The 16,666-nt window shown below is 41.7% G+C and overlaps 1 protein-coding gene across 11 annotated transcripts in view; it reads right to left on the bottom strand.

The window, feature by feature from the left end:
• LOC135409328 (rap1 GTPase-activating protein 1-like) overlaps nucleotides 1-16,666 on the bottom strand; it is a 45,723-nt gene that overhangs the window by 26,999 nt on the left and 2,058 nt on the right. For 4 of the 11 annotated variants that reach the window (XR_010428143.1, XM_064644686.1, XM_064644685.1 and 1 more), the window contains exons 1-6: nucleotides 15,345-15,482; nucleotides 11,185-11,278; nucleotides 10,687-10,722; nucleotides 5,298-5,345; nucleotides 4,144-4,182; nucleotides 3,814-4,005 (exon numbers count right to left, since the gene is read on the bottom strand). Coding sequence is in view for 10 of the 11 variants with exons in the window: in XM_064644686.1 (XP_064500756.1) it covers nucleotides 3,814-4,005; nucleotides 4,144-4,182; nucleotides 5,298-5,345; nucleotides 10,687-10,722; nucleotides 11,185-11,278; nucleotides 15,345-15,388 (453 nt within the window). In the remaining variant the exon portion in view is untranslated. Of the gene's footprint in view, nucleotides 1-3,813; nucleotides 4,006-4,143; nucleotides 4,183-5,297; nucleotides 5,346-10,686; nucleotides 10,723-11,184; nucleotides 11,279-15,344; nucleotides 15,483-16,666 lie in introns of those variants that run through there. The other 7 variants (XM_064644689.1, XM_064644692.1, XM_064644691.1 and 4 more) reach the window with 5 other exon arrangements.

The raw sequence follows: 16,666 nt of genomic DNA, 5'->3' as shown, positions 1-16,666 counted from the left end.
AAGACAGAGTAGCTGAGGAATAGACAGATTCAAGGAGCAAAACAAAAGCATGTTCAATGGTCAGCTGAAGTCTAGAATCAAAACCCATAAATGAAAGAAGTCATATGCTAGGGTGGATGGCCAAGACAGGCTGTTAAGGAAAAATATGGCACAATGCCAATAAACGTCAGGACTAGAAGGCAGAGCAAAAGACAAGGAGCCAAAACCTGAAGTTAGCTGCAGCCAAAAGTAACACTGAGCTGCAAGGACCAGAAATAAAGATTTCTTTTGGTGAGACTTCTAAGCCACACCCCAGCAGATTTGACAATTTGAGATCTGAGTTGTTTTGGAGACCGGGGTATCAGCTCTGTAGGCAACATAACAGGGCTACACAAAACGGTGCAATCTTCACAGCGGAATGGGCACCAGAATTAGTGGAAGTCTTAAAATAACTGATTTTTTTTCAAAGCTGCTCTGGCTGTGTAACTTGATCCTGAATGTAAGCCTGGGTTTTAAACTGAGATCTGAGTAATCGTACGTATGTATAAACCTGTAATTTCCTCATTACGATTTTCTTTTTCCTCTGTGATTTTCTTTCTCTGTAAAAACACATAGGCAACAGAAGGCAGACTCCGAGTCCTTCAATGGACAACAGCATTTATCATTAGCTGTCCTGATATTAAGAGATGAACCATCAGAAGACTTTATGGTTAATACTGAAGATTCTCAGTGGTGACAAGATACCCTGGAGCTGAGATGACCTATATATAGGTACAAATTTGTTCAGTCATAGAAGCGGTTTCTGTAACATTTAATGCAGTCTGAAAGGAAGGTTTGGATTTCAAACAGATCTCTGTGAAAAGAATTAAGTCTCTTCCATGGGTCCAAGGGAAAAGACTAACTGACAGTTTGCCTCAGAAGTTATAAAGCTATTAAGACATCTGCCATCTGCAGCAACAGTACTTTAACCAGCATGAAGAAAGGACAACCTAATGGAGAAACACAGGAATGCATGGCAAGAAAGCTTCTCTCATCAGCACTGCCAGCCTCAAGCACTTGTCAAACTGCACCCTAAGTTTCTTTGACTGGCAGTTCCAATGTATACCTTTATTAAATCCCTCCTGGCTTCAGGCTACTTCTCTTTATTATAGCTTTGGAAAACAAAGTAGACATGGAATTATTCCCAAAGTATAAGACATAAGGTTTTACAGCCTTCTTCCTACAGGCAGAATAAATCTTACTGTGTAATCATCATATAAAATACAGACCATGATGCAAAGAAAAGGAACTGAGCTATGGCTTGTGTGTCCTACCGCTTTTTTTGAAGGTTGTTTTAGAGAGTCTGCTATAAAAGGTTCTGCAAAAGAGTCAAAAGAATTGTCAGAGTGACCTGTATATGCACACCCATGCATAACACAGACATGCATATTAAGTTTGCAATACCACACAAATGCTCTAATTTCCCACCTTTTCTAAAGGATATTCCCTGAACCATTTGGCTGTGCCTCTCCCACCACATGATGCTTTTGGACTCTTCTTCAGCTAAGAACTGTTTGCCATTATTTAAAGTTTGAAAGAGAACTTTCTTGACATCGCTGAAATAACCTTCCCATGTTCTCAGCAAGAAAAGGACCCAATCCACACAGAACCAAAATCAATGGTATCACAAACTTTGCACTGAAGAAATACTCATCTAGAGAAAAAGCTCTGAGCTCCCTCCTTACCTAAGCCCTTAAACCATTGGGTAAAGTTTTCTATTAGGAAGACTTTTCTATGACAAGAGCCCTGTTCACCCTGTTCTTTTCTGACACTGGCTTGCTCAAAAACGTGCATGTTTAATTAAACACAGACACACATTCATATCAATTAAGGCAAAGAATAAAACACTGGACACTAGAGTAGGAATAATATAGGAGAGAGGAGATTTTCTGTAGTACTGAGGCACTGATGGTTGTTCACTCTGCAAATGCAAAGTCTGATGATACAGGGAATCCTGGATCTCACTTGCAAGGAACAATGATAATATGGCCCTGCTTGAGCAGGAGTATGGACAAGATGAGCTCCAGAGGACCCTTCCAACCTCAACTGTTTTGTGGTATCAGGTCAGCAGTGAATCCTACAATCAGATTGAAAAAATCATATCCCAATTTGCCTCTCATGCTATCTGTCTCTGGAAGCCTTCAAGCACAACCCCAAATTCAACATGACATAAAAATAATTACAGTTGGCATACTGAAAGCTTCCAGAAGGTTGCAGGATAAATGTCCATTAACAGATTGCACAGCAAATCTGCCAGTCTTGAAAGGAAGTCTCCAGGAAGGCTTTCTTTTTTTTCCTAAGTACTTATAAATTATATTAATATCAGTTTTCAGAGTTGCGTACTACACAAGCACAACTAGTGCTGGGGACCTGCTCAAAGCTCTACCTATTTCTGTTTTTGAACTCACTGTGCAGTCATTGAGGGAGATCACTGAGTAAGCAGCATGAGTACACCTGTCAGGCTTTCTTATCTCTTTATGCTATGAACTGAATCTCAGAAGAGATCATGGGTTGTTCTCACTTGTTCTTGATGGCTAATATCATCCTTAGATCCAGTCTGGTAATCAACCAACTCACTAAGTAGGCCAACCCAGATGGACCTTAACGGCCAGCCAGCAAACATACACTTTATGAGGCCAAGCTCTGTTTCCCTGTGTGTCAAATTGAATTTTTTTAAGTCAAGGAGCATTTAGCACCAAACTCACTGTGGTGGTTTGGAGCTGGCTCCCTGCCAAGTCCCCAAACCCCACCGCAAGAGCTCTCCCCCACCAGAACCAAGGGAAAAGAAAAAAAACCAAGAGAACCGAAATAAGAGAGCTAAAGCAATATATAAATACATTTACACTTATATTACATTTATATGCAATTACAAAAACTATATACACATAAGAAAAAAAAACAAAAACAAAACCCAAAAGCGGGAAAGGGAAAAGGAACAAAACAAAAAAAAATGAAAAAACAGGTATATACACTCAATAAAGAACTAGCCAAAGAAAACCTTAATACTTTCCTTGACGTAGCACAATCGCACTCAACACCGCCGCCATGCTACCGGACCCCAGATCGGCAGAAACAACAGGCCCCGTAGGCCCGGCCAGGCCTCAGCTCCCCCACAGGAGTGAGACCAGCCATGGGAGTCTGCTGTCTCCAAACCTTGCCGGAAGGGAAGAGAGGAAGCAGCTTCTCTCCCATCTTATTTATACTTTAGCTTATGTAAAAAAATCGTAGGTACTACTGGGAACATGGCCACTTCCTAGTTCTGACCTGATTACCAGGAAGGCCTAAAAAACCAAACCACTACGCTCACTTAAATCAACAACTATAAAACACACATTCCAGTTTCATCATACACATTCTATGATGACCAAACACTGAGGAAAACAGACCATTTTTCTTCCTACTGAGAGGCTTGCACTGTCAGTGGTGAAGTCCCCTCTGAAATAATACCATCTCCATTTCCAATTTTATTACACTGTTTTCCCCTTGTCATCCCAAGGTTGGTATCTGTACAGGAGCCTCAAAATAGCTTCTTAACCAAATATAGTAATTTCCTGTGCAAATCTTTCTCTTCTATTAATGCACAGGATGATGCACATTTCCACATTTCACAAGGAGATAGAACCAACTTAACATACTACAGGCCGTACCACAGTATGTACTTTATTTACACTAGTTCAAGGCATCACAAGGAACTGAAATGGAGCAGCTCTGCAGTCATCTCTAAGTCCATCAGAAAAAGCTTGAGAAACATTTCAGTCTTGAGGCTGAAAAGAAGGCTCTGAAGGTCACCCTTACCTTTCCCAGAAAATGTTTGCGGTACAGCTTGGCTGTAGGGTCACTTTCCAGTTTCACTTTACCACTCCAGGGAAAGGGTACATCAGACAGAGTTGGACTCAAGCTGGACAGGTTGTGGCTGGTCCCTTCAATCCAGTAGCCCCCAAACTGGGGTAAGATAATGAGAGGATATGGCCACCCTTTCTGTAATACCTATTCAGAAGGACGGAGAGCATCAAAACCCACACACCAATAAGCTGGAAGGCCAATAAGCTGAAAAACCAATAAAGTCCAAGGGAAAACAGTGGAGAGTAGTACTAACTCACCTCATGGAGAGTAGTACTAACTCACCTCATGGATGCTGGGGTAAGGAATATACTCCTCTTCTGTCTGAAATCAGAAGAGACCATTAGCAAAAGCATGTAACATCTTTTAAAGTGTTATGCGCTCATGATGGTGCAAGCTGTGCTCTCAGCTTCCATTCTTCCCTAGATCATCTTTAGAGCTTCATTTCAGGATTATAGGTTAGACTCCATTTCCAAGGTCTCAGCATTGTAATATAGAACTTTGAGAACAACAAATTTAGGAGTCAGATTTTACCCACCCTCCTCCTTGAAACCACAGAATATAGGCATGCAAAATGTGGAAGTAGCCAAACTATAGGCAAATTCAATGTGGTTAGAGGAGTCAGTATCTCTCTTTTCCTTCCACACAGTGTTAGACAGCTGCTGTTCTTCTGCAGACAGAGATGACAGCAGGAATAGTAGAAACAGTACTGTTATTTACAGTGAGACTGAGGTTGTGTCATCTCCATTGCTAGATCTGTGGCATACAACCACAGGTGCTGAGGCATGACTGAGGGAAGAGGAACAGTATCTAATCCATTTTATGCCAAGTGGATGCCTCTTCCATCACCACAAAGATCACTGACTATCTCTGTCAGAACTGAGCTGTATCAATTCTCTAAGTGGTTTTTTTAAAAGGTTATTCCAAGATTAAAATCAAGGTCAAGTTTGATTTTAAGTTTACTGAGCCTGAGCTGAGACTGAAGAAATGGAGAGGAAGAGTTGCGGATTTAAAGATGGGAATCTGTCCTTATTGTCCTAATATTGAGCAAAATGGACCAGTTTTCTAGAGTATCTCTATGTGTCTTCAAGCAGACTACTGAAATAAATGCAATCTGGTTTCATGGATATTATTATAGCTGTTATATTGACTAAATTTAAGAAATTACTTAGGCAAAATTAAGACTGCCAATAATAATAAACACTTATTGGAACCATTAAATTAGAAAAAGGGAAGTGTTAATTCTACTTCAGCTACACAGTTTCACCCTTTTGCGCAGCAATGAGGAAAAAAAAAAGAAAAAAAAAAGGCAAGCATCTATGTGTTCTTGGGATGTTTGTAGACTCCCTGTTCATCCAAGATGAAAATACACTACAAGCCAGGTCAGTAATTATCTGCCATTCTCAGCAAATTAAGAGGCAACAATGACTTGGCCTGACCTTGAGAGGAGCTGGAAGGGAACATCTTTGTTCATCCAGACGACTCCCCTGGAAACATAAAGTCATAGACAGTGAATCCTATATTTTAGCAGGTCTGTTTCCCTTACCCTCTGTGTCCTTCTCCATATACTTAATATGCATATTTTGTCTATCTACATAATCTTCTATTTCATGCAAGTTTGGAAGTTTGAATAAAAAAAGAGCAGGAAAGCTAGAACTTGGCCAGTCCCCTAGTTTGACATTAAAACTGAAAGGCTACCCCCAAACTTACATCTCTTAAAAAGCAGAAAGTTCAGAGATATCAAAAGCAATCTCCCAAACTGATTATCCTATATGCTACTCTAATCTCTTCTAGCTACTTTATTTCCTATCTGAAGCAATATAAAAAAGTGGAAGAGGTAAAGACAGAACACAAAAGAACAGTATTTCCAATCATTCTTTCCTGTTCTATTTTTCCTTCTCCCTTGAAGATATTCTCAGGCAAAGCATAGAGAGCCTCAAAGCAAGGTTCAGGGAAGTAAAAAACACTTGTTTTGAGCATTAGAGTTAAACAAGAAGCCCTTTTCTTATCAAGCAGCTCATGTGCCTTCCTTCCATCCACATATGGGAACAAATCCATCTCTTGGAGGTAAGGCAGAAAATCAGAGCTGCTCTCCATCCAAACATTTGACTAGTGCAAGAGACTCTTGAAGGCAAAAAGGAGCCACATAGAGAAACCATGTACATCTGCTTTCCCAGGCACCATTACCACAAGGTGGGTTGGAATTGCAAGGCAAAAGGCTACTGAATGCCTGTTTCTTCCTGAATCAGGAGCTGGCATCCAGACTTGGTTCTCTTTCTTTAAGGCTATTCCATCCTCTGCCTTCTCACCATGGCAAAGGAGCTCACTTCCACCACACCTCTGCAGCAGAAGCATACGAGAATAGGAAAATTTTATTGAGGATAGCCCCAACACAGAGCACAGGCCCAGAACAGAAGAAGCCAAAAAGATACGGGGGGTCAACAGGCCATAGTCCAAGTTGCCATCACAGACTGAAGAATAAGAGCCAAAATTGGCATTGCTGGATAGGAAGCTGAAAACCAGGATTTAAGTTGAAGCTTTCTCTTACACACGATACATGAATATTCAACTACTGCCACCTAAATCTTGTAACTCTCATACCAGAACATGATGCTGAGACTACATTTTTATACACCATCAGCGACTGCTTAATGGAGCGGCTAATCAGGGATTCCAGACAGGATAGGCAGCTCTCGACTTTGTTCTGAAAATAAGCAGGATGTGATTTGTAACAGGTATGCCTATTTATGTATTCTACAGTGGAACTAGCTTTTAAATGAGATTCTGGTAGAAATAGGTAAATCTCAGAGGAGCTCTACAGTGGAAACTTAGGAGGCTCCAGAACAAAAGTTTTGGGCCAATGCTCCAGCTGTATAGGGTGCAAAAACTGCTAGCATAGCAACAACACTGACATTAAGAAATAGCAACCTTACATTGAGGATTATTAATAATCAGGATGCTCCTTGCAGGAGCAACAAAAGAAAAAAAAAGGAAACAATCCCTAACATATCTATTTCACATAAAAATGAGATTTTGGAAAAATGAGAAAGGTTATTAAAAGAATATAAAAATGAGCCATAAAAAAGCTAAACTTTAATGAAATGACGAGGAGCCAGACTTTGAGCTCCTAAAGATGCTTAACATCTTTAAAAAACTCTTAGGAAAAAACAGAAGTAAAACAGTATGGCTAAACTCCAGGGTAAGGAAAACTAGTAATAGATGCATGAGGTCCTTCTTCCTAAGTTTGAAGTTGAGTTCAATCACAAAAAGGAGAAGTAACAACAAATTTTAGTTGGTTAAATACAGAAACATAATAAAGCACCCAAGGAACAATCAGCAGACAACAAAATTGAAAACGAAATTGATTTCCTTAAGTGTATTAGGAGAAAGAAGCTTTGAATAGTATCTACAGGGTGACACAGGATCAAACTATAAAAGCTGAGCTTTGAGAGAGTTATACCACCACCACCACCCCCCTGCCCTCAAAAAAAAAAAAAATTTTTTTCATTTGTGTTTTCAACAAAGGATTCTAAACAAATACCAGCTTGGAACCTTTCATAGGGAAACTTCAGAAGACCTGTTTTGAATTGTGATTCTGGTATACAGCAGTCAAAATGAACAACAAATTACCAGGGCATACATAGGTACAAAGCAGCCACAGCCTTCTGCAACTAACTGTGGAAAGTACTGGCACAAACTTACTGTGCACCATGGGCTTTCTGCACATGGAAATGGAGATTGGGAAACTGCAATTTTCTAATATTTGTCTCCCCTTCCTTGACATTTTTGGCAGATCTGATAGCTGCAAAAACTTTCCAGTTTCAAAGGAGGTCCTGGTAGGAGACCAATATTGCAGCAAGGCCCGAGGGAAAACTTCCTGATAAAGGAGCTGCTGTTGTATCAGAGCCTCTATAGAGAGCAGAGGAATGTACCAGCACATTCCATGACCCTGCACTGTTAAGGGACCTCCTGCTAGCCTGATAGTAGAAGACATAGGTCTAAAGCTACCAACCTCTCCTTTAGAGTGAAGCTTAAAATACTGGCAAAGATCTAATGGAGCCATGGGCTGTACAGTCCAAAGCTTTATTTTAAAGGGTAACCAGGACTGCGGAAATACACAGCACAAGTTGTTGGAAGTGTCAGATCATGGGCAGACCAATTTGTTGATGATCACTGTCATTCCTCGAAAGGGAAAGGCATAAACTACAGCAGTCTCAGCCACTGGTTGAGATATTCTTCTGATTTGGTCCAGTTTGGCTTGCAGTACTGCCTTTAAGGAAAGGCTTTCCCTCACTGTTTCCCTGGGTACCCTACTGAAGACAGGATCATTCTGGGAATCTGATATTCCCAAGGTCTTGTACAGGGGAAACACCTGGCCTGAGCAAAATGAGAGAATGAATGGCAGAGAAGAAACTGTCCAAATCCAGAGTCAGGTCCAACGTGGCATAACAATGCTACAGTCACAGACGTTTTTTATGGGGAAAGAGCGGTGTCTGGAGGGGACTAGTTCAAAACAGACAACTTGGATACAAAAGGGGATACAGGGAAAAAACATGAAGGTAGTTGTGAGAAAAGAAGACTGAAAAATATGTGGAAACCAAAAAATAATGCAGAACAGAGGTAGCAAACAAAAGCAGTTAAGTGAAGAGGGACTGGCTATGCAAATGTGAAGATGTGAAAAATCTGGTTTTATTGGTTGAAATAAAACGTCCATGTTTTTCAACTACTTGCACTGCAAAGCAATCTAGGAACAACATATTCCTATGTGTCCTTAAAGTGTTTACTGTGACTTCACTACATCTGGAGGCATGGAATAAAGTGGCCAATAGCCCATTTACTTCCAAGTCCAATTAAAATTGAAAAGAAAAAAAGAAAGGAAAAAAAAAGGCAAACTTCTCTCCCAGATCTTGGGGGTTGTTTCAGTTTAAAAAGAGAGCACAACTTTACCTGTTAATTCATCACACACAATGCAAAATGGCTATGCTAATTGTCAGTAATACAATTAGCCTCCAAACTGTTAAAATACTCAAAAATCAATTCTATCCTGTAGCTTTGCTGCTGTTATTCTACAAGAGAAATGTTCAAGTCTCTTGCTTTGCCTTTTACTCACTTTGACTGTTAACGAAAATCCCACATTTCATTTTCAAGATTGATTCAACAAATCTAAAGGATTGTCACAGTCAAATGGAAGAAGAAACCAAAAAAAACCCAAAAAGAATAAATAATAAATTAGTAAAAATACAAAGAAAGATCACAACAAATATAAAAACAAAATATCAGGGGAGTTTTTTCTTTTGGAAAACATCTCTCTTCTTTCAAAAAACTTTTGTCATGCTTACACAGCAGATACTAGTTCTCCTAGTGCAAGTCAGATGACAAAACAAACTAAATTAGAAAAAAACAAACTACTATACAGTCTTAACAATGGGCAGCTAAGACAACAATACAGATGCAAAATTAAGCAGCCTGCATATGTTGGAAATTCTTATCAGGTTCCTGTTATCTAACTAAAGGAGTGCAAATCCAGTCAGAGACTTTTCATATGGTAAACTAGGAGCCAGAAACACTGAGAATCTTAAGCAACAGTCTTCCAGTAAGAGATATCTGCTAGTGACTCTTCTCTAAACATATTTCAAAAGGCTTGGAAAGGACTGTCATACCTTTTAACATGTGCTTGAACTGAAGCAGCACTGCATGCTCAAGCTTACTTTCCAGCACAGAGTTAAATAAGCCAGGCACACTTACAGAGCTTGTAATTCTAAATCACTGAGAATAGACCCCAAATATAGTTTGAATGTCAGTACAGTGGTTACAAGGCCTGTGTCTGTCTAACATGAATATATAGCAGATATATCTTCAGCCCCTCCCTCCCTCCCTCTTCCTTTCTGGTCTGCCAAATACTACCTCAGCCTCATAATCTATATTCAGCATTTTGCTGCTACCTTTCACCTCCTCACCTTTATGGTCCCACTGAAGTCTTGTATTTTCCTCATACTCGTAATTTGATCACCCAAATGCCAGAAAATAAGTTAATTGGTTTTGATAAGTTTAATTCCTGCACATAATAAAAGGCAGGAGTTATGTGCCATGTTGTGTGTTATGCCAGGTCAAGGTTAAGCACAGCATTTTAAAGAAGGTGCACCACTCAGGGAAAATACTGGCAGCTTGCAAGGATGCTCTGAGAACACACAACGTGAAAAATTTAAAGACTTCATTGTTATATATTTAACACATATAACATACTGTTATACTCCTATTTCTTTATTTGATAAGTTAAAAGGCAGAGAAACCTAACTCTGCCCTATTTTAATTTTATAACATAATATATGCAACTAAATGCACCTATTTCCATATAAGAATTAAGGCAGAGTCCTTCTATCTTGCACAAGTTAAAGACAGGGCCTACCATAGTTATTTATTAAACTGTTTGACCTTGCTAAACGCAGTTAGGTCAACAACCAATTAATCACCTGTCAATAGTACCTGCTACCCAGCAGAAACACAGTTTTCTGAAGAAGATGACAGAGATACCTTAATGCAGCTTTGATTTTCTCTCAGAATCACACTTCCACAAAGAACATACAGAATTATAATAATCTGTGTCTATTGCTTCCATCATGCTGGTTGGAAAAAACAAACACAGAAAAACGCTTTTGATATCCCATTGAAGAGCAGCCATAGGAGCTTGAGCCCAGAAGACCTAAACATTCTGCAAACCCAAATTAAAGGGCACTGGGAGTGAAGTGACAGGACAAATGGCAGCTGCTTATTTGTTTGGCTATGAAAAATCAAGAGATCCCAAAACTTTACAGAATTACTTCTCCTTACCTGCATTTTTTCAATCATCTCAAACAAGTCCACAGTCTGAAAAGGAAAAGACAAGAGGGGAAAATAATTTAACATTTGAAGAAGCTAACATTATCTTCTGTCGTATCTCAGATATTGAAGAAGCCAACAGTTCCTTCCATGTTCTGGCAAGGAAACTACTTGCTCACCAAAGACATGATGGAATTGTTCTTCCTTAGAATTGATAGCATGGGCAAAACAACTGGCCAAATTGTCTTCAGCTTGTGTTGCAAAAGCTTGGCCTGAAACCTGGTCAGACAGGTATCAGGAATTTCTCTCTTTCAACGGGTCACACTGACTTGATACAGTATGGCATAAGAACAGTTTAAATGAAAAAGTTTAGGATTCTCACAGAAGTAGGCAACTACAGCTGTAAGACATGCTTCACATGAGCTTGATTTCAGTCATTCCTTCTGCACACATAACTTTTGTTCAAAGCACACTCCAACCCTGAGCCAGAGGAACACAGACTGCTTTTACCTTGTTGGGGACAGCCGGAGTGAGGGCACATGGAAAGCCTTCAGTGGGAGAGTCTACAACATTGCTGAAGCACCGCGCTACCTCCTCAGACCTCCTGCAACAGAGAGAGTAAAAGGAAAAAGAAAAAAAAGAAGAAGAAAGTTTTAACACTTAGAGAATTCAAGATGCCAGTGCTTGCCTGCAGTGTCTCCTTTGCCTTCTGCTTACTATTCCTCTCCCCAGGCCATTTCTTACCTATGAGGAAGCTGTCATTTCCTGTGAGAATCCCTGAGATATTACTACTTACCGCCTGCAAACATCCTCGATATAACAGCAAAAATCTTCTGGCCCTGAATGCTCTGTCTCTGTTCACACACAATATTTTCTTCACAACTGTCATGTAAGTGCTGAATGGTCTTTCTTTGCCAAGTTCCTCTTCCATCATGGATTTGCAGCAGACTAAAGAATCACAAGAAGGTCTCACAAGAAGCTTTGTGTTCAGATTTTGACCGTATTAAAAGAGATGAAAGTTCTGAAATATCACCAAAATCAGCATATCACCAAAATCAGCATCTAAAGGACAGCCCCAGTTGCCACAGCCTGGGTATTAGTCTCCAAGACAGGGGCATAACAGAGATGGTGTGAGATCAGAACTGATACAGCCTGCAGGAGAGATGGAGGCACGGTTCTGTGTTACCACTGCTAGTAAAGCCAGCGTGGAGATTAGATGGGCTTTTGCCTGCCCACCTGCTATGGAAAATACATTATTACTATGGCCCCTGCTGGAGCAGTAGTGTGTACAAGCAGCAGCAGCACTTTATTTGATTTCATAGAAGGGAAAATAAAAAGCAACACAAATAATCCACTGTAGTTTAAAAGACATACATACTATTCTTGTGTACTCATGTCTGTACACCCTGACCCAGGTGCAGCACCTTGCACTTGAACTTGTTGAACTTCACAAGGGTCCCATGGGACCCCTTCTCGAGCTTGTCCAGGTCCCTCTGGATGGTCCCTTTCTGCTGTTGTGTCAATCGTACTGCTCAGCTCTGCTTCTTTTGCAAATGTGCTGAGGGTGCACTCGATCCCACTGTCTATGCCATTGATAAAGATATAAAAGAGCACCAGTCCCAAGACAGAGACCTGAGGGACACCACTCGTCACTGGCCATATAATCATCATATAATGCATATAATAATCATATTATGCAATCAAGAATTGCTATCCTCTAGCTATTAGATGCATGACTGCTACAGCTTCCATTCTAAGAGATCAGTATCTGTAAGTCATGCAGACTCTTGCTTTGAAACCAGTGGCTGCATTCCCTGTTGTATGGAGGTACAACATATTTCTGTAATCATGAAGCTACTCTATCACAAGCTCCAAGAAGCATAACGCTCTGACAATTCCCAATTTATTTTAGTGGCCCAATGGCATCATGTAACTTGCATATAGGCTCATCCACACAAAGTAACACAATGCTTCCATCCCACATCCTGAAACTGGAGATGAGAGAGATCTGTGTAATGCATCTAGAGATTAAAGCCATAAAATATCTGGGAGGGAAGATGTAGGAGTTAGTCTTGACAACCCCAAATAAATATTGAAATAATTTGATGGCAAATATATTTTAAATGAATATTAATATTATACTAATACATGCTTTATTCATCATCTTATTCATTTACTTGAAGCATATTTGGGATAAGCAAAATATATGTCCAAGGCAGTACATGAAGGATTTTCATTGTTTCTTTTAAAAACCTGAAGTTTTTATTCTGTGAGCCCTAAAAGGATAAGAGCTTAATTTGATAAATTCTCATTTTCAGAAAGAAATGTAATAGTTGAACTTTTTGTGCAACTGGGGCCTTGTTGCATGCTACAGTGTTTTCTTTGGCATGTCACTGGGTTGAACGCTGAGTCATCCAGTGAAGAGTTAAATACACACCTGCATCATGGAAATCTGGCAGTTCCTACATGAGATCACTCTGACCAGTACTGCCCCTGTTCTCTCACCATAAATTCATCTCTATAGTTTGGACTGACTGGAGAACTTTGTGCAGCAACTTCTCCTTTACTGTTGAATCCTAGTACAGTTCTGTTGTCAAAATGAGTCCAGGAGAGACCAAAATCACCAGTCTTACCATACATTTAGAGATGTTCAAAATTCTGTAATTATCCCAGATTAGGAATGTGTCAACAGACTTTAGAAATCCAGGAGGATTACTTGAATTTTAGGTTATCTTTTATAAAATATCACAAAAATATGGGGCCATTATAACTACTGCTTGAAAATCTACTTGTGAATTTTTAACTTCTGGAATGAAAAGCACTGACCTTTATTAAAGAAAGACAACATACTTCTTTTCAAATTGGAACTTCAAACTCTTTGACCACAGAAAAGAAGAATATCATCCTTTTGAGAAAGAAAAGCAATTCTGCAATCTGGGAGTGGAATATTTATTTGCAAATGTATACTTGCTGAAGCTTTATTTTTAGGAAATGGCAACTAGGGGAAGCAAAGGGCCTGGAAAATGCTGAAGTCTAAACCAGGATTTTGCTAGTGACATTAACCAGTGCATTAATTTCAAGTGGGTAGCCAAACTAAACATAGGTACTGCTGATCCACTGCCAAAGACTCCACTCTCAATTCTGAAATAGTGCAGGAAGCACCTTTGCAGACCTCTATCTCCACACACACAGAACTCTGCTCATGCCCTATATTTCCTGTCTTGCAGCATCATTTCAGTCCTGATACAGAGATCCCTCTATACAGCTCTCAAAATTGTCACTATCTGCTATAGCTGAGCCAGTTCAAGAACCAAGTCAATGCAAATATTTGTTCTAAGAAAAATACAAATTGGACTTGACAGAATTTCATACATCCTTTCATAAGTATTCCAGAGGTAAAGGGGATTTGTTGCACTCTAAAAGACAAGTGCTCCAAATCCTCAGGTAACTCGTTTCCTGGAAGTTCACAGGGAAGCAGGTGCATAGCTACTGTAAATACTTCAGCTAATCTGGAAGCCTTCCAGAAAGAGAAACACTACAGCATGATTTGCAGCTATCTATGGAATGACAGTCAATAAAATAACTGGTGTCACAGCCTGATAGGATAGTGAGACACTAATATGTTTTTTAAATTCCTCACTAGAAGGGATAGGCAATTTAGAACTGAAGGTAATGTGAAACAAAAGCAGGCCTGAAATACTCACAAGGAAAATTCTGAGCAACCACTTCTCATGAGCAACAGCTTCTGCTCTTTCTCTCTTATCTCTCCCTTATAGAGACACACTTAGTCTACCAAATATGACTGTTAGGTATACAGTGAAGACAGCTGAAAACATGACACGAATAGCCCCACTCTCAAGCACCTGTACAGCTTTGAAATTTGCTTACACGCAGATTCATAAAACTCAAGAGAAGGAATTACTGAGACAGAACTAAGAAAAGGAAACAACCACTACGGATGAGATGTGGTTTGCTCTCAGGTGGTCACAAACTTTCTGCTCGTAGACCCCGACTTCCAGTAAGGAACCTCACTTCCAGCCACACTCCCCCCAGGTCCTGCCCCTCGCGTGGAGGCCGCTGTTCCCACTCGTGGGCTGCCCATGCCCTCTGCTCAGGTCTTCGTGCAGCCACAAAGGAGATGGGCAGGGTATCGGGAGGGCCGGGAGAACCCAGCCAGCTCTCTCTGCCCGTGAGGTACTGCCCCGCGGGGCAGGAGAAAGGATAACTCTAGAGGGAAATTTATCTCACACTCCCAGCTCATGAGAAGTCCCAACCGGAGAGCTTCCCCATTCCTAGGGCTGCAGAAGAGCCCGCCGAGCCTCCCTCTTTCCCTCCAGGGAGAGGAGCACCCTCTTGATGTATGTCACCTCATCGCCTGCGTCCCCCCGGCCAGAGCGCGTCCGGGAGGGAGGGAGGGAAGGGGGGTGGGAGAGAAGAGGGAGCGCCGGGCCCACAGCCAGACCCGGACCTGCTGGGCCGGGGCACAGCCATCGCCTTACCCCTCCTCGGCCCTCCGCCCTTCCAGGCAACCCGCGAGGGCTCTTCCTGCTGCTCCAGCACTGCGCCCCAAGCGCCGGCAGCCGCTGCCCTGCCCCGTCCCCAGGCTGCCCGGGAAAGGCAGGGCCCCAGGCCCCGCGGCCGCCGGCACCACTCCCGGTCCCGGTACTTACCCTCCGCAGGCTCCGGCAGGGAAGCCGTGCTCCCGGGAAAACATGCTGCACTGCTCCGCTGAGTCAGCTCCCGGGTTCCCTCCTCGGGAGCTTCCTCTCCCCCGGCCTCGCCATGGAGAAGGACTCGGGCTCCCTCCCGGTCCCCCGCGAAGCCGCGGCTCCCGCCCCCACCCCTCCTCTTCCTCCCAGGCCGGGATTCACCGGAGAGACAGCGAAGGGACCCCCACGGCTGGCACCGGGCCCCAGCCGGCAGCGGCTCAGGGAAGGACGAGGAGGAGGAGGAGGAGGGATGGAGGAAGATGAGATAAAGGGGGATGGGTTGGTGACTCCTGCCCCTCCTCCGCTGTGGAAAATGAGTTCCCCCTAGAGCCCTGGGTTGTGGGGAGTCCACGGATAGTGCAGGAGCAGCTGCTGGGACAGCCGAGCCGGGGATGCTGCTCTCCAGATTCTCCGTGATGGTAAGACAAGCACAGCGTTAGACAGGAAGAGCAGAGGGGTCCCTTATTCCACTTTGCTATAGAACAAGATCACTTCCCCAAGCTCTCAGTATCCAGTGGGGAAAGCGAGCATCAAGGCTCCGTATATGTCCATTCCCTTCAAGGGAAGGATAAGAAGATACTAAATCCACCAGCCCTTGGCATTTGGAGCTGGCATGCATCAAGTACTACAGAGATTTGGCTCTACACGGCTTATGAAATAGCTCACTGATCTAACATGTAAACTTAGGAAGCTCAAATTTTGAGGAATCACAAACCCCTTAACCACATGTATTTGCATTCACTCAATAGATTGTCATTCCTAATAAAAATTGAGCGTGAGAAGATGCCTTTCCATTGCAAGAGTACGCACATACCTGTGTTTAAACAAGAATACAGAGCTCTTCTGGACAATTTTTTTAAATTTTGAGTCTCAATTTCATTCCACAGGATGATGTAATGTTTCCTCTTTACATCAAGACCTATAAAAGCAGCAGCTAGAACCTTACACCAAGTGTCAGTCTCACACTGGTTTTTTTCTGACTCATGAAGGGGACATAAAGAAACACAGAATAAGAGAGAATTTGCAGAGGAGCCAGAGAGCTAAGAAAAGATGCAAAGAAAGAGTACAAATAGAATGCAGAGAAATTGGACAGAAATATGAGATAGTTGATATAGTGAGGGCAGGGGGGGAGTAAAAAGAAAAATAGAGAGCAAGTAGTTACATCAAAGGTTTAGGGATGAGTGCAGCATTTTCATCTTAATGCTTCCTATAAATTCTGCTCATAAAAGACCTGGATAGAAATGATTATGGGGGCTTCAAGGGTCTGTGAGAAAAGAAACTTC

This window comes from Pseudopipra pipra, chromosome 2 (assembly GCF_036250125.1).
Source record: "Pseudopipra pipra isolate bDixPip1 chromosome 2, bDixPip1.hap1, whole genome shotgun sequence".
NCBI lineage: Eukaryota > Metazoa > Chordata > Aves > Passeriformes > Pipridae > Pseudopipra > Pseudopipra pipra.
Note: the sequence above shows the minus strand (reverse complement) of the source record. Positions and strands in the feature narration are given on the sequence as shown.